Raw genomic sequence first — 23,933 nt, forward strand, 5'->3', positions numbered from 1 at the left:
TCCCCAAAGCCCCATGCTAAAGACTAGTTGTCTGCCTATATGAAGTGGCAGGACCTATAAGGAGCAGAGCTTAGTGGGAGAGTGCCCACAGAGGACATGGCCTTGAAGAGGTATTAGGAGCCCAGCCTTCTCTCTGCTTCTAGGCTGCTCTACAGTCAACAAGTTTCTTCTGTCAGGCACTTCTGTCACAATAAGCTACCTCATCATACCCTAATAGCAAGGGGGCTGAGTGACCCTGAACCAAAAATAAACCTGTTTCTCCTTCTAACTCTACAATGGCTACTGGAGTCACAGAAAGTTGACTAATTTGATAAACTTCATACTTTCTCAAATCCCTATCCATGAACTCAGAGACCCAGTCACGTATCAATTACAAAAACTGACAAACATCTTGCCTCTGCTCATGAGGCAAGCCAAGGCTTTTCCTCTTCCTGTAGTTTTTTGGCTGTTCTAACATAAAAATATGCCTTGGTATCATAAAGTGCTTCAGTATTTGAGTGAAAACAGGTGAACCTTTCATAATACATATGACCAAATTGATGAAGAAACAAATTTACTTATTTATTAAATTACACCCTCAACTTGTATAGGTTAAAAAAAAGTGTTTCCCCATTAAAAGAAATTTAAAAACCAGAAAACACCAGCTTGTTTCTTTGCCAACACCTGAAAGCAGTGTTCTGGGCCACACGCCATCTGGGTAAGAACAGAGATGTTCTAATTCTAACTTTTGAACCCAAGAGTAATGATGTGGCCCATTCTTACTACTGACCTCTTAAAAATCAAGGTATTGGTGAGGTGCAATAAAATGCAGCTTTGGGATGTTTCATTCTGTGAGTTCAGGCACTTATATTCAAAGCAAACATTTCCATCTTTGAAATAGTCCACTGAGTCCTGGAAGCTATTAAAAAACTAAACTTGAACATAATATTTATATATTAACTTCTCAATGTCTTGTATTTATATATAAGGAGGGTAGAGGTCAATGTTGTATAACTTCCTTTGTGGTAAATCACCCTATTTTAAAATTTGATTTGATTTGTCAATACTATTGTGTGTGTATATGTATGTATGTATGTATGTATGTATGTATGTATGTATGTATGGTGTGTGTGTGTGTGTGTGTGTGTGTGTGTGTGTGTGTATGTGTGTGTGTGTATATGGTGTAACATACTGTGCAGGTGGAGGTCAGAAGAGAACTTGAGGAGTCAGTTCTCCCTAGTGTAGTGGGTTCTGGGGATCACACTAGTGTTGTCAGGCTTGTACAACAAGAATTTCTACTCACATGAGTGCTGGAGATCTAACCTCAGGTCCATGTGTTTATGCACCAGACATTTCCACAGTCCCTAATAAAGCTTTGTATGGGCACTTCGTTTCTGGGCCAGCAGAGTAAATTAGCCTTCTACAGGCCATCCAGTGTAAGAGCACTCCATGACAGCTTGCATATAATTCTCATGTTCTAACTGGTCAACCCACTCTCTCTACGCATCTGTACCTATATTAATGTTTTTGCAACAGAAATCCCTTGGGTAGACAAAACACTAAGTCCAGATCTGCTGGATGCATAGCCTATGACAGCGGATACTTAGATGAAAGCATACTTGCATCAATAAAAGTGCTGCCGCAAGGACCTCCAGATGTTTAAGAGAGTAGTAAATTAAATTAAATATTAAATGACTATGTCTTTAAGACAGGTTCTTGCTGTGAAGCCCAAATGGGTAATCCTCCTGCTTCAACCTCCTGGGATTACAGGACTACCATTATGCCAAGCTTTAATTACTTTTTGGATAAATGTTTGTATTTACTAGATTGTTTACAAAAAACAAACAAACAGCTTCAGCTTCGAATGGCTTAAACTGTATTTACAATACAAATATCAGAAAAGACATTTCCTCTTTCTACCCTGTTCTAAGGTGAACCTCTTCAGAAGCAGCAACCCCATGGCTTCTGTTTCACAATTTCCAGTGGCAGAGAGAAATGGTCGAGAACTGAGACTGTCTGTACTAACATACATAGAGTGAGTATTTACACAGTCATTCAGTTTGAAACTGCGCCTGGGACAGGCTGGGAGCACAGTGGTGAGTAAGAGCTAACTTGGAATTTGACCTCTTTGTGGCAAGGAGGCAGGCAAACAAACTCACACCTGAGACTTTTTCCAAGGACTGCGCATGAGAGGATTTAGCCCCATCTCATAGTGCATTACCCACCAGAGGGGTTTCTGTTGCAGAAATAAGTACGCTATACGAAAGGAAGCCAGGCCATGTGGCAGTGAGCAGCCAGTCTGTGGGTAGACAGCCAGGGACTTTCACCTTTAGGATGTGAGAACTATGAGATCAAGTCAGTCAAGGAAAGATACAGGGCAAAGTGTCCAGGCAGAGCAAGGAAATGGCTTTGACAAGCCTGAACTAGCTGGTTATACCGAGAGATCTGAGAAAAGACCTTAGTGTCTGTAATGTGGTGTGAGTAGTGTAAGAATGGGAGAAAAGAGAAAAGGGAAAAGAAGAGGGAAGAGAAAAGGGAGGGGAGGGCAGGGGAGGGGAGGGGAGGGGAGAGGAGAGGGGAGGAGAGGAGAACCCAGGGGAAGGAGGCAGAGGTCAGGTCTATCAGGAACATTCTGGTACTAGGCTGTCAAGACATGACAAACACTCAGTCAATTCTATGCATTACTGGAATCATATCTAATTTAACCCCCATAGTAGCTGGAACACTTAAGGATTCTTGTTACAAAGGCAACAGTAGCTCAGATCCCATTGTGCAGGGCAGGGCATCTACGGTCTCAAGGCCAGCCCATCTCTCCTAACAAAGCTTTGCAGCTTTCTCTGGATCTGCCTCTGCCCTCAGATTCATAGACACAAAAGGCCATCCTGTATAACTGACAGCTACCCTGTATGTGCTTTGAGCCCTTTGCTAAGGTTTCAAGACTCTTGAGAAGGCTTGGAAATTTTGAGCTTTTAATCGCAGCCTCATTAATGTTCAGCTCATTAACTTTAGCTGCCATAGTAAACTTAGAGACCCTATAGACTATCGTCCATTGACCACACTATTATTCCCAGTGCCCTGTCACTCACAGAACTGATGTTTGCTTTCAAGTTGTAATGAGAACTAAAAGCAAAAATGCTCAGCAAGACAATAATGCAGCAGGCCTTTTATTCATCATACTAACCCAGTAATCAACCTGATATTAAAACACTTGCTACACAGATTAACTAAATATCTGCTTAGTTAATTCATTCTAGAATTTTCCATGGCTTAGTACCAGTATTTCTAGAATCTACCTTACAGGTCATTTTGTTTGCTGTTAACTAAACATTTGCCTGGCTTGAGTGTTCAACTGTGGTTTCTGAAATGTAATGAGTAAATCTTTGATTGTGCTTGGTATTTCAACAAACGCTTACTTAAATTTACGATATTTCATGCATTCCAACTTAGTGCTTGAAAACACAACCCATGAAGAGAGACATGCAAGGGAGAGTTTGTAGATTAAAAAATATGCTAGTACTGAGCTGACCTGATCCTAGATGTTCCTCACGAAGGTGCCGTGGCTGGGTCAAGCTAAGAGCTATGGAGAACTTACCTCCAGCTTGGCATCCAGGTCTGCATCAGAAGCAACCACATGTTCATCTTCCTTCTTCCCCGTGGCTTTGATAAAGGCCTGCTTGGTCTCCCAATATTTCTGCTGCATCTTATTGACAACTGACTTATCTTGAGCAAACCGGTCCTGCAACTCCCAGGAATAACTGTTAAGAGCAGTAGAGAACTATCTTACTCATGGCTTTCAAAGGACTTTCAAGGACTGAGATATTACACTACAAAGTATCTTAGCTACATATGATGTTCTAATGTACACTTACATTATTGATAAACGTACAAATGATCTCTTATGGGGTTATTATGCCATGGAAATCAATGAATTCTAACTTCACAATTTTAAAAGTTAGAGTTAGAAAATTCTTAATTTTGTAAGAATTTTAGAGGCAGGTGGATTTCTGAGTTCGAGGCCAGCCTGGTCTACAAAGTGAGTTCGACAAAGAAACTCTGTCTTGAAAAAAAATTAAGAATTTTATTGAATATTAAATTTGGAGTAGAAGCTGAGGAAGCAGCCAACCAGTGACTTGTCCCAACTTGAGTCTCATCCCATGTAACAGAGCCAACCCCAAACACTATTAATGATACTCTGCTATGTTTGTAGACAGGAGCCTAGCATAACTGTTCCCTAAGAGGCTTATCCAGCAGTGGATGGAGGTAGATTCAGAGACCCACAGCCTACTGAGTTCAAGTATCTTGTGGAAGAGTGGGGGACAGAACTGAGCAAGCTGGAGGGGGTCCATGACACTACAAGAAGACCTATAGAGTCAACTAACCTGGGCCCATGGGGGCTCATAAAGACTGAGCCACCAATTAGGAAGCAATCAGGGGCTGGACCTAGGCCCCTACACATTTGTAGCAGATGTGCAGCTTGGTCTTCATTCAGAACCTCTAATAATCAATGGATTAGGGGCTGTCTAGGTCTCTGTTCCCTGTCATTATATCCCCTTCTCCCTACCTAGACTGCCTGCTTGGGCCTCTGTGGGAGAGGATGTGCCTGGGACTAGATGTCCCAGGCAGGGAACATATTCAAGCGGTGCTCGGGACAATATGGGGAAGAATTTATAAGGGTGGAAATGAGGAGAGGAAGGAGGGGGGGCTGTGATCCATATGTAAAATGGATAAAAAAACTATTGGAAAAAATTAGTTCTGCTATTAAAAATTATTATACAAAATAGATCCCTGTAGAAAGAATTTTTAAGAAAATCAAGACATTGAATATTGACAAGAACATACATGTATATCTTAGTTTGGACATACTCCTCCTGGGGATGGAAAAAGTGATGCCTAGGAAGCCTGCTAACTGACTGGCTCAGGCAGCCCGGTGCGTCAGAGATAAGGACAGACAGCAGCACATCGCTCCACACCTCCATTACGCCGCAGTCGGATGACAGCAGAAGAGCAGATAAGGGGCTGAAAAATAGCATGTCTAAAATCTGCTACAGAGGCATCTGAAACTGTCAGACTGGAAGTCAGGGAGAAGAATGGTGGCTGTGTTAGGGGGTGGGGTGGGGAGTGGGGAAGGGAAACGTGGAGAATGCCTAATCAAGTCAGAAGGCTTCAGTTATGCTGAGCGAGTTAAGTTCAGGAGATCTGCTGCTACCTCTGGACCTTTAATTAACAATACTGATTGTGCACTTCAAACTTTCTTAAGAGTGTAGACTTGCTATTAATTGTTCTTAGGACAACAGAATCAAAAAATTAAATTCTACAATCTGTTACAGATCTCTGGGTGTTAAAAACTAAATTCTTCAGCATAAATGTTAAAAAATATATAGATAGGAAGGCACTCCTTAGAAAGACTCTAATAAAAGCAGATAAAATTATGTAAAGAAGAATTAGAATCACAATTGGGAATGACACCGGATTCCATTAAAGCGATCAGCATACCCCGAATACAGGTAGGAGGTTTACTGTTGCTGCTGCATCCCTCCTCCTTGCTGTCTACACGCCACTTGGTTCAGTCTAGCTGTGAAGGCCCGCACAGGGTCCCTGAAACTCCGTTCTCATCCACGCTTGCCCATCAGCACAGGCCCACACAGGGTCCCTAAAACTCTGTTTTCCTCCATTCTTGCCCATCAGCACATTAGATGTGCCAAGCTGATGTTACAAAGCAGGAGCTGCTTTATAATACTGAAGCAAAATGCCCGTATCTCAAACTTGATTTATACTCATAATCTGTAAGTTCATTATGTTTATGTACGATGTCAATCTACATGCTCGGTCTTAAAACATCAGAAAATGTCACCTGTCTGATGACATCCTTAATAAATCTTATCTTCAGTGAGAGAGGTAGGATCATATGAGTGTGCTAAGGTTTACTTCTTATCTTCCTTCATTAGCGAAGAGATTTACTTTGGTTTCATATTAGAGAAAATTAGGCAAAGCATTTATACCATGTATGGAAAACGTGACATTTCTGCATAATGTACACAGTTAAAAGACTGGAAGGATCTAGCTCAAATAGGAGATTATTTCAGGAAAACGAGAATCTGAAAAATGAGGTATTGGATGGGCTTTATATTGGATCTTTCATTCACCCTTTCTTTTTTCTTTTTGTCAATGATCATAGATCAACAGAAAAAAAAGTTCCATTTGGAGCAGAAAGAGGATGGTGCTGTAGAAATCTAGAAAACACCCATCACCTAACAAATGGGAACCTCAGGTTTCAAAACGTTAAGGATCTTGCTCAAAGTCACCCAGAATGAAAAACGAGCTCTTGCAAGGTCTCTTCAACGAGCCACAACGAGAAGTACTGAAAGGGTTTACCTAAATCTTGGGACATTCCAGTTTCCAAATGGCTAACTACTGAGCATGCCAGGAGATGTCAGTCACTGTGAGGGTAATGAGACAGGGCCCAGCTCACACACATACGTAGCAAGATGGAAGGACTATAATAAAACTATCTGGCTACTGCTGGGTGAGTGTCCAATAGCATGCAAGGAAATAAAGTACCAGATGCATTTGTTAAATAATTTTGTAAAACTTACTATAAAAAAATTCTTTTGAAGTTTAAAGTATGATGGCATAGAGAGCTTTGACCCTGATATTTTTCTTGGTAAGAAGGGAAGAATTAAAAAGTATATTTTATATAGCCATTTTAACAGATGAAAACAAAACTACTTATTGGTTTTTCATGACACAAATTAAAGGGGTGAAACTTGACAGCATCCAAGTTGTTTGGTGGCTCACGGGTTCATCAAACTAAGAGATACCAATTAAAGGACTTCTAAGAGGCTCACATGATGCTCACATATATCCTATATGATATAGGCATATACATCATAGAGATAACATGAATACCATGTCCAACTGTGATTGACGTCTGAATGTTTACAAGGGATAAAGTAGTGTCTACAATTTAATGAAACTGAATAGCGGATGATTGTGCAGCCATTCTTTAGCCACTCTACATAACACTTTGCCTCCAACAGTGGAAGTTATAAGCAAGAAAGTAGCAAAAATGCATCAAGCTAGTAGGTTATATGAAATGATGGTAAGAAAATTATTCTTAGACTCCTAAGAGAAGGTTTAATATTCAAGTAAGTTTCTTAGCAAATACAAATGACATGAATATAATACTTTTGTTACTTGGTTTTTATTCCACATTTAGCAGAGATATTGAAACAAGACATACTAACACTGGCTAGCTGGTTATTTATTTAAAGTCGCTTGATTGTTCCATTTCAGCCTCATTTACTGAGCACAAACAATGCCGTGTGCATTTAACATCATCCAACGTAGAAAAAGGCAACAAATTCCTTACCATTTGTGTCCTGACATGTTTTCTTCTCTTTTCTACTGCCGATGATTTGAGAAGGGGCAGAGAAAAATCATGATAGGATATGTTATATTAAACCTGAAATAAAGGAACAGTTATAAACTACATTGTAAGTATACATTAATTTGAAAAAATATATTTTCAATGTATCTCAGATCTAGTTGCATGATAGGGACCAAATACTATTCTACAATAATGTCAAATATCAGTGTCAAAAATGGTTCCAGTTCACAGGGCTCCCAATGGAGGAGCTAGAGAAAGAACCCAAGGAGCTAAAGGGATCTGCAACCCTATAGGTGGAACAACATTATGAACTAACCAGTACCCCGGAGCTCTTGACTCTAGCTGCATATGTATCAAAAGATGGCCTAGTCGGCCATCGCTGGAAAGAGAGGCCCATTGGACACGCAAACTTTATATGCCCCAGTACAGGGGAACGCCAGGGCCAAAAAGGGGGAGTAGGGGAGTGGGGGTGGGTGGGTATGGGGGACTTTTGGTATAGCATTGGAAATGTAAATGAGCTAAATACCTAATAAAAAATGGAAAAAAAATGGTTCCAGTTGAATACCAGTACAGCGAATATCCCAAATGAAGCATAGGAAACGAACAGGCATGATGGTGGTTATAAAGGCAGGTTTCATAAGACTGTGCTGTCATTTAAACAAAGCTTAAAATAATGAAATAATACTATATAGCATTGACACACGCCACTATCACATGATTTATTTTTAAAGGTATGCTTCAATGTCTCAGGTACTCATCTTTTCTATAAAACATACAGTTGCTTGAAAATAAACAAACACCGCCAAATAAACGGGTCTAGCTGTCCTGAGGCCAGAATTCAGAAAATGGACTTGCACCAACAATGCATGTTAAAGCGTTAAAATTACAATTATTATAAAGACATGCATTGTGTGTGTGTGTGTGTGTGTGTGTGTGTGTGTGTGTGTGTGTGTATGTGTGTGTGTGTGTGTGTGTGAATGCACATGCCATGGTATTCACATAAAAAAAAAAAAAAACCCAGAGGACATTGAGGATAAATTTTCTACTTGTGCCATCTGGGTTCTGTAGATCTAACTGAGGTTGTTAGGTGAGTAGCAAGAAACATAACTCGCTGAGCTTTCTTACTGATCCAGGCTTATTACCCTGTTCTAGTTAATTTTAAGTTAAGTTTATTTTGACTGATACATAAAACATAAAATTATACATTTCAATGAAGTACATATGCTGTTTTATAGGGAGTGGGCAGGATACGGTTTGAGAGGGATGTGGAGTGCTTTCGGTTGTACATGGAATATCCTCATTGCTTAAGACACACGGTGACTAGTAACACATTTTGCCTGTTTATTACACTTGCATCACTTCATACCTGAGCTCTTAGAGAGAGAAATTTGTGTTGTAAAAACAAAGACAGACAAAAATCCCCCCTTCCAAGACCAATGGGACAGAACTGGATTCTAAGAGGGCAGAAGCAGGGGTGATATATACATCAGGACAGTGATGTATTTTCAGGGGTGATATATACATCAGGACAGTGATGTATTTTCAGTTCTTGAGAATATGGGAGTCACCTATGTCTTTGCCTCACCTCATAGAAGCAGGCCAGCCCCAGAGGCAATGCTCACCTGCTGCCCAACAGCAGTTCAACTTTCCTGGGAGTTCCTGAGAAAGAAAGGGCCTCTGGCCCAGCGTAAGACCTCTGGTTGCCAAGTAGGCATTTAGTATGTGTGCTAACACTTCTTTAGTATGTGTGCTAACACTTCTGGATGCCCTTCAGGTCAACTGGTCACTATAATTAGGCCAGCACCCTTAAAGTCACAGGAGTGTTTTTGTTTTGTTTTTATTTTGAGTTGTTGATTGTTTCTCTTTAAAAATGTTTTAAGAGAATGGTATTGAGTATCTAAATCAGGTATTGGAATAAGAAGGAAGACCAGACTCTCTCACTCTCTCTCTCTCTCTTTCGCTCTCTCTCCCTCCCTCCCTCTCCCTCTTTCCTCTCTCTCCTCTTTCCTTCTCTTTCTCTTCCTCTTTCTTTCTCTTTTTCTCTCTTCTCTCCCTCTCCCTCTCACACACACTCTAAAGGTACATTCACTTAATACTCCCAACAAAAATCACCATAAAATGCTCCAAAAAAATGAAATTATTGTATTCTTTCATTGAGTTTGTTTTTACCATGAACTGTTAAGGGATTAATACTTTGTGATTAATTTTTTTGTTATTAGAGTAAAATGTTTTTTAATCTCATTTTTGGGGTGTGTATTTGCAAGTATGTGTGCATTAACAGGTATATATGTATGTGTATGTATGTCAGGAGCTGTCCATCTTGTTACCTGAGAATGACAAGAGAACCCCTAGTCTCTTCTTCCCCAAAGAGGGGATTACAAACGTGTGCTACCATTCCTGACTTTTTATGTGGGTCCTGGGATCAAGCTCACATCTCTGTGAGCTGAGATAACTTTTTTTTTCATTTTTTTATATATGTACAGGACAGTATGTTGCAGGAGACCGTGACAAAACAGATCTCTAAAATGTCTTTATCTTGCATGACTGAAACCTCACCCCCAACTGAACTGGCAGCTCTCCATCAGCCCCTGTCTGGCCCTGGCAATCACCATTAAACTTTCTGATTGTGAATTTGATAACTTTAGACACCTCGTTGTAAGTGTAACCATGTAGTATTTGTGTTTCGTGATTGGCTCCTTTCACTTTGCACAGTAGCATCATAGAGTCCAATCTTCCCTCCCCTTCAAAACTGAGCAGCAGTCCACTGCATCTATTCATGCATCGCAGAGAGGTTACTCCCACAGTTAGCTACTATGAATACTGATGCAGTGAACATAGTATCCTCTACCTCTCCTCAAGACCCTTTATTGGATAAGTATGACTTACAATCAAAAGTGGGATAGCTAACTCATATGGTAGTTTTTTCTTTCCTTTCCTTTTCCTTTCCTTTCTTTTCCCCCTTTTCCCCCTTCCCTTTCCCCTTTCCTTTCCTCTTTTCTTTCCTTTCCTCTTTCCTTTCTTCTTTTCTTTTCTTTTCTTTTCTTTTCTTTTCTTTTCTTTTCTTTTCTTTTCTTTTCTTTTCGAATAGTCAACAACAGTTTCTGCAGGTCTCCAGGAGTACATGTGGCCCGAGCTTTCCACATCCTGGCCCTTCAGCATCCAGTTTCTTCAAAGGCCACACTATTAAGCACTAGCTGACAGCTCCTAGGTTTTAGTCTGCTATCTCCTGATTATCATTGATGATGAGCATCTTTCTATAATTTTGCTGACCATTTGTTTACTTTGGTTAGAAAAAGATCCATTCAAACCTTTCTCCATTTTAATATTGGACATTTTTTGTTTTTGAGTTCTTTGAATATTGCAGCTACATCTTTTATTTATCTGCAATCTTTTTTTCCATTCCATAGATGGTCTTTGATTCTTCTTCTATTGACTATTTTGCTGTAACATTTTTGATTAATTATGGTCAGTAAACTATATCTCCACTTTAGTCTTTATACCAACAACAAATATCACTCATCAAACTGCCTCTCCTACATAGACTCTCTGAACATTTCCAGATTACACATTATACAGCAGTGTCCCCCAGTGTTGTGGCCAAGCACTGAGCTGTTCTGGGGTGAACTCTAGATTCCAAGGTTCCTCCCCTGCTGCACTAGAATTCCTGATCTCGGGTCTGGAGGCCCAAACTTACAACAAAGCTTACATATTAATGTAATTTCTAAACCAACTAAAGTCTGAGAATCATGGCTAAATGCAAGGGAAAACAGTCAGGAAATGGGTCTTTCTTAAACCAACATGGCATGGAGCAATACATTGATGGGTGGCCAAATAGGTTAAACCATGCAGGTTTATCTAAATATCTCATGCTAGCGTAGCTACAGTCAGACTCTGCATCTCTTTCTACATGTGTTCAGACACCACACACCAAAGACAACTAATAAGTATCTTAGAACTTCTAGACCTAACCTATCCATCTTGCCATATCATTTTCTAAACTGACAGTGCCATTGTCAGTAATTAGAAATCACCGTGGGGCTGATGATATGTTTCAGGAGGTAGAAATGTTTGCCTCACCAGCCTGACAACACAAGATTGACCCCCAGAACTGACACAAAGAATCTACTTTACAAAGTTGTCAACTGACCTCTACGCCCAGGCCTCTCCCTTGCTCTCCCATATACCCACACCAATAATAATAATAATAATAATAATAATAATAATAATAATAGACAAAATAAAATTAAAGCCATCATAAAGTTTCACCCTGTCATTTCTGCTCAATAGTGTAGTTAAGCAAACATTACTATGATACAGTAATTACCAAGAAACAGGCATTGCTCTGATATGAAGTGACTTGACATCTAAATTTGCTCTGCCCAATTAAAAAAAAATCACTATTAGCTACAATGTAGTTAAAAATGATCTGATAGCCATAGCTTAAAAAAATAAAAGTCAAAGGTAATAGTGAAATTTTTAAAATTGATATTTAACCTAACATCTCCAAAAACACAACTCGAAAAGGTAATCAATATAAAATTTCCAGGATATATTTCACATTCATATTTTTGTACTAAGTCCAAGATATGCTGTATATTTTACCCACACATTAAATTTCAATTGAGGCTGGCCACATTAGATACTTACCAGCCTCCTGGGGTTAGGGATTACAGTACTAGAGAGGATACAATTAGTAGTAAGGACAGATATAAAAACATACTTTGGAGAATCAGAAGACATATGAATTTGAACAGGCTCATATGATAGGACCAAGGGCTGCACATCTGTGAATTCTTCTGCAAACATCACAAAAGAGAGCAAAGTCATCAACAGTACCAAGCTGCTCACAGACTTTAAGTGTCATGAAGACAAGGCACCCATATCTTAATCAGCACACCTTGCCCGAAAGGGTATCTGTGTTTTGTTTTGTTTTTGTTTTTTGTTTTCTCATGGAAGGCAAAGCAGCTCACGTATGATGATGGTGGTGGTGGTGATGAGGAAGAAGAGGAGGAAGAGGAGGAAGACAGAGCTTATTCAAAGGCTCTAAGAGTTAATAATGAAGTATAAGTTTTTAACTTCAGTAAAACAATCCTAGAAAGGTAGTAATGACTTCCTGGGCAGTGGGTTCTTGCTCTAAGACAGAGGCAAAAGTGAGGAACACCTTTCTGCTCAGAGGTTAGCGCCTGCCATGTGCATGATTCTAAGACAACCAACCTAGCCCCCTTGGATTTTCTGAGCTGCACTTTACCATGAGGCAGTATGTTTGTTTCACTGCCCAAGGTCAGGCATTAAAAGCCTAGCTTCTCCTACCCACTGCCTAAGGCTGGGAGGACATTACGTCTTGTGGGTAGAACCCAGAACAGGGAAGGGGGGCACTTTATATTTTGTATTAGGGTTCTACTCAATCATTATGCCCATTGTCCTTCTTTATATATGCTTTCTGTAGTGAGCTCTCGATATGATTCCTTGAATATGAACGAGTAAAAGACATTAACTACCCCACTTGTCTTTTAAAAATTGCTTTAAATAACCATACAGTATAGGCATAAACAAAAGTCTCATTTTGTTTTTTTCCTAAAAGTCTTGTCTCCCCTCATCCCCCCAATAGTGTGAGGCTCACAGAATTCTACACACTGAAGGAGTCAGTCTAGCCTTGCTGCCTTGAACCACCATACTGGATTCTTCTTGACAACATGATATGAAAAAGGACATCTTCATTCCAAGCAGGCTGCCCTCAACTGTGATGGACACTTGTTCTGGCCTAGACCATTTTCCTATGAGTCTTCATGGCAGTGATGTCAGCTGGTGGCCCTTCTGATTACATATAAATTACAAGAAAATAAAACAATAATAATCTAAAGTTCTTGGGCCCACATTCAAGGAAAAAGGCAGGCTGATCACCAGTCTGCACACTGGTGCTACCAACCCACAACAATATTTGAAGGCAAGTAGCTTCCTTACAAGGGATACTTTCTAAGTGTGTCTGTTTCCCACAGAGCCTTCATGCTTATAATCCCCGTCCAGGTTCAGCAGCAGAGGGTCCTCTTGTAAACGGAAGGCTTTTCTGTTAGATGAAGGCCGTGAGGACAGAGACTGACTCCGTGGGTGTGTACCGAGCTTTATGCTACCATGCCTTGAACTACAGACTCAACATTCTAATTTTTCTAATGTATTCAAAGTGTATCCATTCTAGATAAAAATGTTACCATCTTAGAGCTCTTCAGTTCTATCATGCCCATCACCATTTAGGTCTCTTTAGGAAGTGCACCACCTTTCTTTCTGTAACCACATACCATGTAGGAACAAGGTAGCCTGCTAGAAGTATCCCTTGGTAAGACCTCTCCTCTCTAACACCAGCATCTCTAGACCACATAGCATCAAATCTGCAGTGCGAATCCGTTCACATCTCAACAATCCTGAAGCTGGATATGTGCTATGACCATCACTGTCTAGCCAAGGATTTGGCAACCACTTTTCTTTCCTCAAGGGATATAAACAGTAAGCCTCGTAGCAATTATTTCTGCATCTGATGAAATACAGACCCGCCTATATTTTTTAATGCTTACAAGGCCAGGGACCATCACTATATATCCAGGTTGGTTAGTTTTCTCTGGCTCACGTGTTCCCCACTTCAAGAAAAAAAAAGAGGGGAGCTTTATTCCATAATGGAGTGAAAGGCCTCATTTACAATGAAGCCTCTGTAAATATGGAATATCAGTATATATCAAGTGTGCATACAGCTGCAAGGGAGACCTGCAGTCAGGGGACAGCCAGTGTGGCTTGCCACAGAAAATACATGACAAGAAAAGAAAGAGTCCAGTGCTAAAGAGACATGGAAGTGAAGGAACAGAGCTAGGGTGCTACATTGCTTCTGAGCCAAGACTCTAAGAATTAATGGTTATGGTCTGGCAAAGGGTATGTGTGAGTCTGAAGGGAAATAAACAAAATTTTTTGCAATAGAATTATGGTGTGTGTAACCAGTCTTAAGCCACTGAGCAGGTTTTAAAATTCGTTTCTTTCATAAGCCCAAACCTACATGCTCTGCAATCACTTTATAAAACTCAATTGTACCTAGCTTTTCTTCAGTTAATTAGAACCACTAGTTGCTTTCAAATGACCTGAATTAAGCCTGTCTTGAGTCTACTTCTCTGGTGTGTAACTTCAGAATGAATGTCAGTCCTAATACAGACATTATGGAATGAAGCCCTTTTCGTCTTGAAGTGGGGATATGTGAGTCAGAGAAAGTTAACCAGCCTGGGTGTGCAATGCTGGTCCTTGGGCTTGTAGAAAAGTATCAGGCGGTCTAGGTATCAGAGTAAAACTGAACTGAGTGTCTGCAATTCGTTTGGTAAGAGTATGTTTTCAATTCCTTTATCCTAGGTTTTTATCTGTCATACTCTTGTATGTCAATTGTGAATTTTATAATTTTTTATAACCAGAAGTGTGTTTTAAGTATAAATATTAAACTAGATTCAATGAGAACAGTGAAAAAAAAGAGAAAAAATAGAAACAATTTCTTCAAGCATAATTAATTGTATTTCTGGTTTTAAAACCTTGGCTCGTCAGATGGCGTCTTCCCACGGTTGGGAAGGGGAGTGTGCCATGGAGGATGGGAAGTTGACTCAACCTTCCATCTTTGCACAGGCTAAACAAATGAAGATGGTTTTGACTAGATTCAGTGGGTGTTTTTCCCCTGAAACCACAGGGCTACCCTTCAGATTTCTGTAAGGTTACAACTACTTGAACATTTCAGTAGCTTCTATTTCTGGTTTTATATCCCCTGAAATGTTGTTCTGACATTTCATAAATTCACAAGTAAATGTGAGGCAGGATCATGCCTTAATTTTGTGAGTCAGAAAATCTTCCATGAGGAAAACAGATTTCTGACCTTATTCAAAGCAGCTAAGAGATGACTGAGTTTCTATTAACCTTTACGGATGCAAGTCACTGCTAAAGTTGTATTTCATGTTAATGAGGGTCTTAGTATAGTTAAAAATAATCATCTTATTCACATATTAAATTAACTCAAGCATTAGTATACAGGGCATAATTAACATTAATGATTCCACAAAACATTAAAAATAACCTCCCCAAATAAATATATTTTAATGCTTTCTAAACTGCTCCTGAAGATCAGTAAAAGCTAAGTATGTCCAAGAGGACACCAAACGCTTGTGACTCTCCCAATCTCTCTATCTAGGTGGCTTTACTCACCACTGGTAAAAATGACCAGGCAAATATTTATAATAGCCAGAAGCTGAAAACAACCCATATGTCCTTCAACAGAGGAATGGATACAGAAAATGTGGTAATTTACACAATGGAATACTACTAAGCTATTAAAAACAATCACTTCATGAAATTTGCTGGCAAGTAGATGGATCTAGAAATTATTATCCTGAGTGAGGTAACTCAGTCACGAAAGAGTACACATGGTATGTACTCTCACTGATAAGTGGGTATTATGCAAAGAGCGTGAACTACCCAGAATACAACTCATGGACCACGTGACGCTCAAGAGGAAGGAAGACCAAAGAGTGGATGCTTCAGTCCTACTTAGAAGGAGGAACAATATACTTCAAGGGAAGTAAAGGATGGGAGGAATTTCGGAGGAAGGGAAGAGGGGAGGGGGAAAAAGAAGAGCAGACTCAGGCATTGGAGGAGATGGAGGAGATGGAGGAGATGTACAGAGGGTCAGAAAATTGACAGAGGTGTGTAGCAATGAGGGATGGGGAACTGGGGGTAGCAGCCAAAAAATCCTAGGTGCCAGGAAAGCAAGAGGCTCTCAGGACCCCGTGTCAGGAATGACATTAGCTGAAATACCCCATAGAAGGGAGGAAGAACCTGTCGAGACCATATCCAGAGGTTATTCATGGCCCCGGGGTTGAGGAATGGGGCCACCCAGCCATCTTCAAAATTTTAACCCAGAATTGCTCCTGTCTAAAGGAAATACAGGGACAAAGAGTGGAGCAGAAACTGAAGGAAAGGCCATCCAGAGACTGCCCCACCTGGGGATCCATCCCACATACAGACACCAAACCCAGATACTATTGCTGAGGCCAAGAAGTGCTTGCTGACAGGAGCCTGATATAGCTGTCTCCTGAGAGGCTCTGCCAGATCCTGACCAATACAGAAGCAGATGCTCGCAGCCAACCATTGGACTGAGCACAGGATCCCCAATGAAGGAGCTGGAAAGGACCCAAGGAGCTGAAAGGGTTTGCAGCCCCATAGGAGGAACAACAATATGAACCAACCAGTAACCCCAGACCTCTCAGGGACTAAACCACCAACCAAAGAGTACACATGGAGGGACCTATGGCTCCAGCAGCAAATGTAGCAGAGGATGGCCTTGTCAGTCATCAATGGGAGGAAAGGCCCTGTAAAGGCTCTATGCCCCGGTACAGGGGAATGCCAGGGACAGGAAGCAGGGTGGGTGGGTGGATGAGCAGGGGAGGGGTGATGGGATGGGGGTTTTCAGAGGGGAAACCAGGAAAGGGGATATCTTTGAAATGTAAATAAAGAAAATATCTAATAAAAATGCTTTAAAAAATGTGAACTTAAAAAAAAAAAAGAGGATATTCTCTTTCACAGAAGTCTAGAGATAGGACACTGTACATCTTTTGTTTTGAGATGAAATAACTAGTTTCCAAAATTGAAGGTAACTCATCAATTCATCTAAGTTGAGGTCCAAGGTCAGATTCACAAGAAGGGACACTGGAAAACAGGTAAAAATAAACCAGAAAATTCAAAGTGTTCATAAGGGGTCAATACAGGCCTCACTCCGCTCTCCTGCTGCAGCCCTGCTTCCAATGGCTGACCCTAAGTGAATTCTCTATTACAGAAAACATCGCAGCTATACCAGGGGGCTGACATTTGCAGACAATAACCGTGAAGGCTGTAAGTGGGAACCACGTAAGATGGCGTATCAGTCAACTGTGACACTAGAAACAGGGAAAGAGCAAAGAGGTGGCCTTTGCTGATGAAAAAAGTAATTGCTGAAGCAAAGAGGGAGAGGATCTGCTGTATAAGTCATATTTGCCTTTGACTTTATCAGTTTATATGACTTTCAAATGCTAACTCAAATGTGGCAGAGAGATTTTAATCTATACTTATGGTGCTGTTTTGTCCAAAACATTAACCTGTGAAGGTGAAGTGTCAAGGTGACAAATGAAGAACACTAGCAAAAACCACAAGTGTAGTATCAAATGTCGGCACAGGGCATCACGAAATGACCAAGTCAGATGCTATTCTTCGGTTGCATTTCAATTCAGACTCAAATATAAAACTGGGAAGGCTCTTCCATATGTTACTTTAAAATGTGGAAACCAAGTCTACATTTTTAATGAAAAACTAGTCTATGATACGCTAACTTTATCATATAAGACATGTAAGACCATCCAATATAGCAGCTAGTGGCAACTAAACACTGGAAATAGAGCTACTTAGAACTCAGATGTGTTGTCTGTGTAAAACTCACTAGTTGTTTCAAAGACTTAACAAAACAAAAAGAACCAAACACAGCAAAATATCTCACTAATAAATCTCTATTTGTATGTTTATACAAATCATTTGTAGTTGCATATTTACACTTACATATCTATTTAAATTTTATAAAGTTGTATTTTATATTGTAATTTATATTGTTTAATAAATAAAACAAATATTAAATGAAATATACCATACATGTTTAAATATATAAATAATTTATATTTAGTTGTATTCTATGTATGTGCTATATATTTACACTTCATACTGAATTATTTTTATGTATTGAGTAATATAAAAGTTCATCTGCTTCTTCTAGTTTTTTAAATTAAGAATACTTTACAACAACTAGACTGCTTCAAATCCTACCTGTATGTCTACCACAGGATTTTTTTTGGACAGCCTTGGTCTAAGGCATTAGGCAAATAAGCAAAGAGCTTAAGCCACCAATATTCCATGCTAAATAAATGATACCTTTAATCCATTACCTTCCTAGAAATGGAGATTTTAGTTGGTTACAGATATCATTAAAATATATCTACTTATATATGTTAATTTTAAGCTACTTAACCTACAGAATGATCATCTACCTCATTTTCCTAACTTTTCCTGAAAGGCACAGTCTATATATTAAACTCTCCGATTCACATAAGATCTGTACAAGTTACAGAGCAGACTGGCTACTAAAAGGCCATCAAAAATGAAAAGATATTTGGGAGGCCAAGGTAAGAAAGTAGGTAATTCAAGATCTGTATGTGCTACAGTGTGAGACTATCTCCAAATTAAAAACCACAAAGTGGGCTGGGAGATGTAGTGCCCCGGTAAAGTACCCAGCACGTGAGAGGCTCTAAGGTTCAATCTGTGTTTTCAAAAGTATAAGAGGAATCCCTTTCTATAGCCTGACTCTCTCTCTTTATATACTTACAATACAAATATAAAATAGGCACATATGAAATACATACAGATATATTCCATGAGGAAAACAGAATGGTTAACATAGTGGAAGAACAGGACTGTGGTTACAGGGACCACAATGACATAACACTGCACGCTGTTTATCATTTAAAGCTGCCGAAAGAGGTTAGGATGTGTCTCCGACTGTAGGCTCTTGTAGCTGAGGACTACAGAGGATGTACGGATCATTTAGCCTAGCCTCCTGCTTTCACAGATAAGGGGACTGAGGCTCATGGCTGAAGGAAATTTCCCAAGGCACAGAGAAAGCCTCTTTCATTAGATATAGACAGCCGAAGTAAACACACAGCAGGATGCGGTTTATAAAATGTCAGTGCTGTGCAGAGGCCCTGTAAACAAGCCACCACAGCTCCTTTCTCCAGAAACAGCACATATTCCAGGACTTTCCTTGGTTAAATGGTGGTAGCTAAATCTTGTTTGCGGTTTGGGCGGCTTATGAGCGAGGAATGAAAATCTTGAGAGTCAGCAACCAAGAAAGAGAAAACAGTATTTTGGAGGCATCCCTATTAACTGGGCCATCTCGTTAATGTTGAGAATCAATGCATGATACCTATCCCAGTTTCCTTCTACTTTCTCAGTGAATACACTCACGAGGTTACGTATCACTGAAGCCCAAAGCTCGTCCGGCAGCCGGGTTGCCTGGGCGGGAATCTGGAAGGACAGGTCAGCGTGTGTATACTTGGTAGGGTAGCCCGGTTATAACAACAAGGAAGTTGCAAGAAGCCTCTAGGTCAACAGGAGAGGGAGCAGCAGGAAACAGGAAGGAGGGACAGTCTGGCACCAACACATGTGCTTCACTGTGACGCTGCTCAGGGCAAGGCCAAGAGCACTGGATGAGAGAAGGCTCCTGGCCTCAGGGAGCAGCAGCAAGTGGGAAAAAGGTGCCCAGGGGATGAGAGGCTGTCTCTGCTCCAGGACACAGGGCACTGTGGCCTTGGACTTGCACTGGACACCTCTGTTAGTGTCTGCTCTCTGTGCATACTGTACACGTCTTTAGAACCATGCAGCACCCTATGGCCTTACCCCCTGTGGTTATCTGCTCACTAAGAGGCACAGCGAGCTCCCAGGCCCCTCTGCTCACTAAGAGGCACAGTGAGCCCCCAGCCCTCTCTGACTTTTGGCCACCCACTATTCTTTCTATTTCACATTAGTTCATGTCCCTTGCTTTCAGCTCTGTTCACATGCAATTCCCTCTTGTCACAAGGGACCACCCTCTTCCTTCTGTTCCTTGGAGAATCGCTGAAGGATTTCTCAAGAAAACACTCCTTGCTAAACCTTCCTGGTAGCTCTCTTCCTCTGTGCCCACATCTCAAATATCACTATGTGTATGCAAAGCCCCACCTTAGCTGGCTTACCACACACTTGCTCCATCGAGGTGATTTCCTATATTTCCATCTTTAATCATCAGCTATATGCCAATGACTTTGAAATTTAAGCACCTCTTCCACATATGAGATCCACATCATTCCCACCTCTATTTCCCACTCCTCCCTCCTGCCCCCCTTAAACTGAGCTTTTTACTACCGAGCTACATCCTTCCCCCCTGAGACTTCATACAGAAGTCCAACAAGCTGTGCAAATTCAGGAAATCTAAAACCCAGTCCTCCCTCTTTCCAATCCCACCCAGCGGCCAGCACTGCCTTCACCACAGGACCTAACCTGAGAAACTGCCATCCGTCTCATTTAAGCCTCCACATTCTGTCCATTATTTCCCCTCCAGCACATCTTTCCCTTTCTGACTATACAGACAGGCCTCCGGCTAGAAGCTCCGAGGCAGCACCATTCTGGTCACTCCATTCTCTCACACTGCTTTCTGCACGGTTTCTGTAAGATGCACATCTGACCTGCTGCTTGTTCTCTGACTCAAAAACACATTCGTCACTGTCTCTTGACACTGTTGAAAGTCTGAACCTCTTGGCGAAACCACAAGGCTCCTTCCTTTTCCCCAACTTGTGCTGCATATCACAAAGAGCTGCTTCCCCTGGCCATGTAAGACAGCTAGAGCCTCGCAGAATATACTCTGCCACCTGGAAAGTCTTACCTTCGGGGCAGTTGACTAACTTACAACACACAGTCCTAGAATCTCCTTAAATGCCACCTCCTCAAGCAATTTCCCTCAACCCAACAAATGCCTTCCACTCCATTTCTTCAGGGATCCCCCCATCCTTGCACTCCCGTTTAACAGACTCGTGGTAGGAATATTCCTATACCTCATTGTTCTTCTGCATGAGCTGGCTCCATTGGTATCTCCTGCTGGTCCCTTGAAAGTCAGAACCCTCACCTTCATCTTTGTTTCTCTATCACCGAGCACAGCACTAGCAAGTGCTGGACAAAAAGTTATGGTTGCAGGCTGTCACTAACGGAACACTTTACACGTGAGGAGCATCTAATACAGTGATTTCATCCACAGGACACGAGATCAAGGAGCGGCCATTCCATCCCCATGTTGCAAGCAAAGAAATGAAACAAGTTTTAAAAATACTTAGACAGCAATGCTCTCCTTGGCCAATAACTTGGCCAAGTAAGCTCCATGCAGGTTTGGCCTTCTGACTTCCTGTTTTTAACTGGTCCATCTTAGTCTAGATTGAAATGAGGTTGGCTCATGAGGCTAAAATATAGTCTGAGATAGCCACGGGCTCAGGTGCTGTTGGTCTGCAGCCACTACAGTGCATCTATACAATCATTTCAAGTGATGGCCTCATTCCCTCACTATTAGACTTCTACCATAAGGAAAAAGGGCACCACTTATCAGGACTGGCAGATTGCTCTCTGGCTAAGGATGCCCACCCAGAAAACATCACATAGAAGGCCGGGTTTCTTTTCACATAGAGTCCAAAACACTGCTACATTTCAAGACTATTAAGCATGCCCTATTCTGGGAACAGAGAAGTGGAAGGCAGCGATGATGGAGAGAGCGAGCAGGGGCATGAATGGTTAACACGCATGTTACTGGATTGCTCCTCCCAATATTCTCACCATCCAGTACTCAAGAACCTTTCTGCTCTTCAACTGATACTGTCATAACAATTAGTATTATTTGCATGGTCAATGGTCCATCAAGAAATGCATCCGCTTTGTTTTACACTCCACAGCACTCTATTGCATTTAGTAGTAGTTGTTGTTGTTGTTTTAATTTCAATCATTTTGTTTTTAATTTCATGTACTTTGGCTAATTACATTCTAAAATAGACAGCTGCAAGGCTCTCTTCTTTCTAACGCCTTTTGAAGACCAAGCTTCCATCCCCTACTGATACCTCCAACGCTTCTGCAACTCCCCAGCACACAGGTGAAATTGACTCTGAGTTTACACTGATGAGCATCTTTGATCTTCCCAGCTCACAGATTATCCTACTTTCTAGTTTCCGTGGCTACTCCAAGTTATATACACACAAGAAAAGACTCAGAGCCAGGAGCCACACATGTGAGAACAGGCAGCATTTCTCCTTCTGGTCTGAGTTACCTCAGTCAGTAGAATATTTTCTAGTGCCACCAGCCTACCTAAAACCGTCACAATCTCATTTTCCTATACAGCTCAATAAAATCCAACTGTGTACATGGACCACGTTTTCATTATCTCATCAGTTGAAGGAGATTGAGATTTCCATTCTCTAGCTATGGCAAATGGGCAGATCTGAGAATGTGTCGATGCAGTAGGATGCTCAGTTCTCTAGGCATGTGCAAGGAGTAGTAAATCTGGGCCATACAGTACATCTAATTTTAGACTTCGGAGAATTCTTCACACTGATTTTCTGAGTGCCTGCACCAGTTTACCATCCACCAACAGTGGAGAAAGGTCTTCCTTTCCCCACATCCTAGTTGGCATTTACTGTCAATGGTTTTCTTGATCTTAGTCATTCTAATGGAGGTAAGATGGAATATTAAAGTAGTTTTAACATGTATACGTTCTTATGAGATCTTTCTTAGGCTTTTTTTTTAGTTCTTCTTTTAAGAACTCTATATTATTATACATATATGGGTTGCTTCCTTGACTCTTCATTTAGAATTCTTTATATATTTTGGATATTAATCCTATATCAAATGAAGAGCTGGAAAAGATTCTCCCCCACTTTGTGGTGGTAGACTTTAGAGAACTCACTACCCACAGTTTTCTAAGCCAGTGTAATTCCTAATTGCATGCTAAATATGTGTCCTTCTCTCTACAGACAAGTGCAGCTCTCAAACCTAATCCAGGAAGCTTCTTTTTTCGCAGCAGATGGAGACCATTACAGAAACCCACAACTGATCAAACACTGAGGACATCTCGCTGTGGGATGTTCACTCCAAATGACAAATCTGTAACACAGCACACTTCACCTAAGGTCCAGGAAACACCATGGGGGGTGGGCTGGAAAGGGTTTATGAGCCAGAGGACCGGATCACTCCTGCAAGATTATCTTTTATGATTTATTACAGGGAAGCCACGTCCATGAGATCTCAACAATATGGTGGAAGCCTAAACAAGACCCAGACAATGACAACATCAGGTGACAAGCCAGTGTGCACAGAGGATATCTCACAAGACCCTGTCCTTAAATGAAGAGTTACAGGCAATTAATGACGTCAGAGAGAGAGAGAGAGAGAGAGAGAGAGAGAGAGAGAGACTTAGTTTTCCTCAGTCCTCTGGTTGATTATTCAATATCACGTGGTCATCCCTAAATACATACATATAAGCAACACTAAGTGGATTCAGTATATCTATATATGCATGTGTATATATATGTATGTACATATAGACATATACATATATATGTACCTATATGTATATATTGATATATACATGTGTATATATATGTGTATATGTAACTATCATAATCAAAAGTAAATCAGTGCATGCAAGGATATGGGAGTTGTTGAGATAGGAGTTAGCTAGGGAGTAAGTATGATCAAAAATACGTTTTACAAATTTCTCAAAGAATGAATACATTTATCTCATTAAAGAAAGAAAGTCAACTTAGAGGATACAGAGCATGGCAGAGCAGGGCTTCTCACCTCATGATATCCAGGATGCAGAAAGAGGGAGGGACCAGAGAAGAGGCAAGACCTGATACATGTGCAATCCTGAAAGGTATGTCCCCATTACCTCTTCCAATCAGATCCTTCCACTACTGCC

The 23,933-nt window shown here is 40.8% G+C and overlaps 1 protein-coding gene across 9 annotated transcripts in view; it reads right to left on the reverse strand.

Annotated features, from left to right (window-relative positions):
* Positions 1–23,933, reverse strand: part of Ica1 (islet cell autoantigen 1) — a 148,014-nt gene that overhangs the window by 120,491 nt on the left and 3,590 nt on the right. For all 9 annotated transcript variants that reach the window (XR_003956165.1, XR_001785099.2, XR_001785098.2 and 6 more), the window contains 2 exons: positions 7,349–7,441; positions 3,572–3,734 (listed from right to left, as the gene is read on the reverse strand). Coding sequence is in view for 6 of the 9 variants with exons in the window: in XM_030255193.1 (XP_030111053.1) it covers positions 3,572–3,734; positions 7,349–7,365 (180 nt within the window). In the remaining 3 variants the exon portion in view is untranslated. Of the gene's footprint in view, positions 1–3,571; positions 3,735–7,348; positions 7,442–23,933 lie in introns of those variants that run through there.

This window comes from Mus musculus, chromosome 6 (genome assembly GCF_000001635.26).
Source record: "Mus musculus strain C57BL/6J chromosome 6, GRCm38.p6 C57BL/6J".
Classification (NCBI taxonomy): Eukaryota; Metazoa; Chordata; class Mammalia; order Rodentia; family Muridae; genus Mus; species Mus musculus.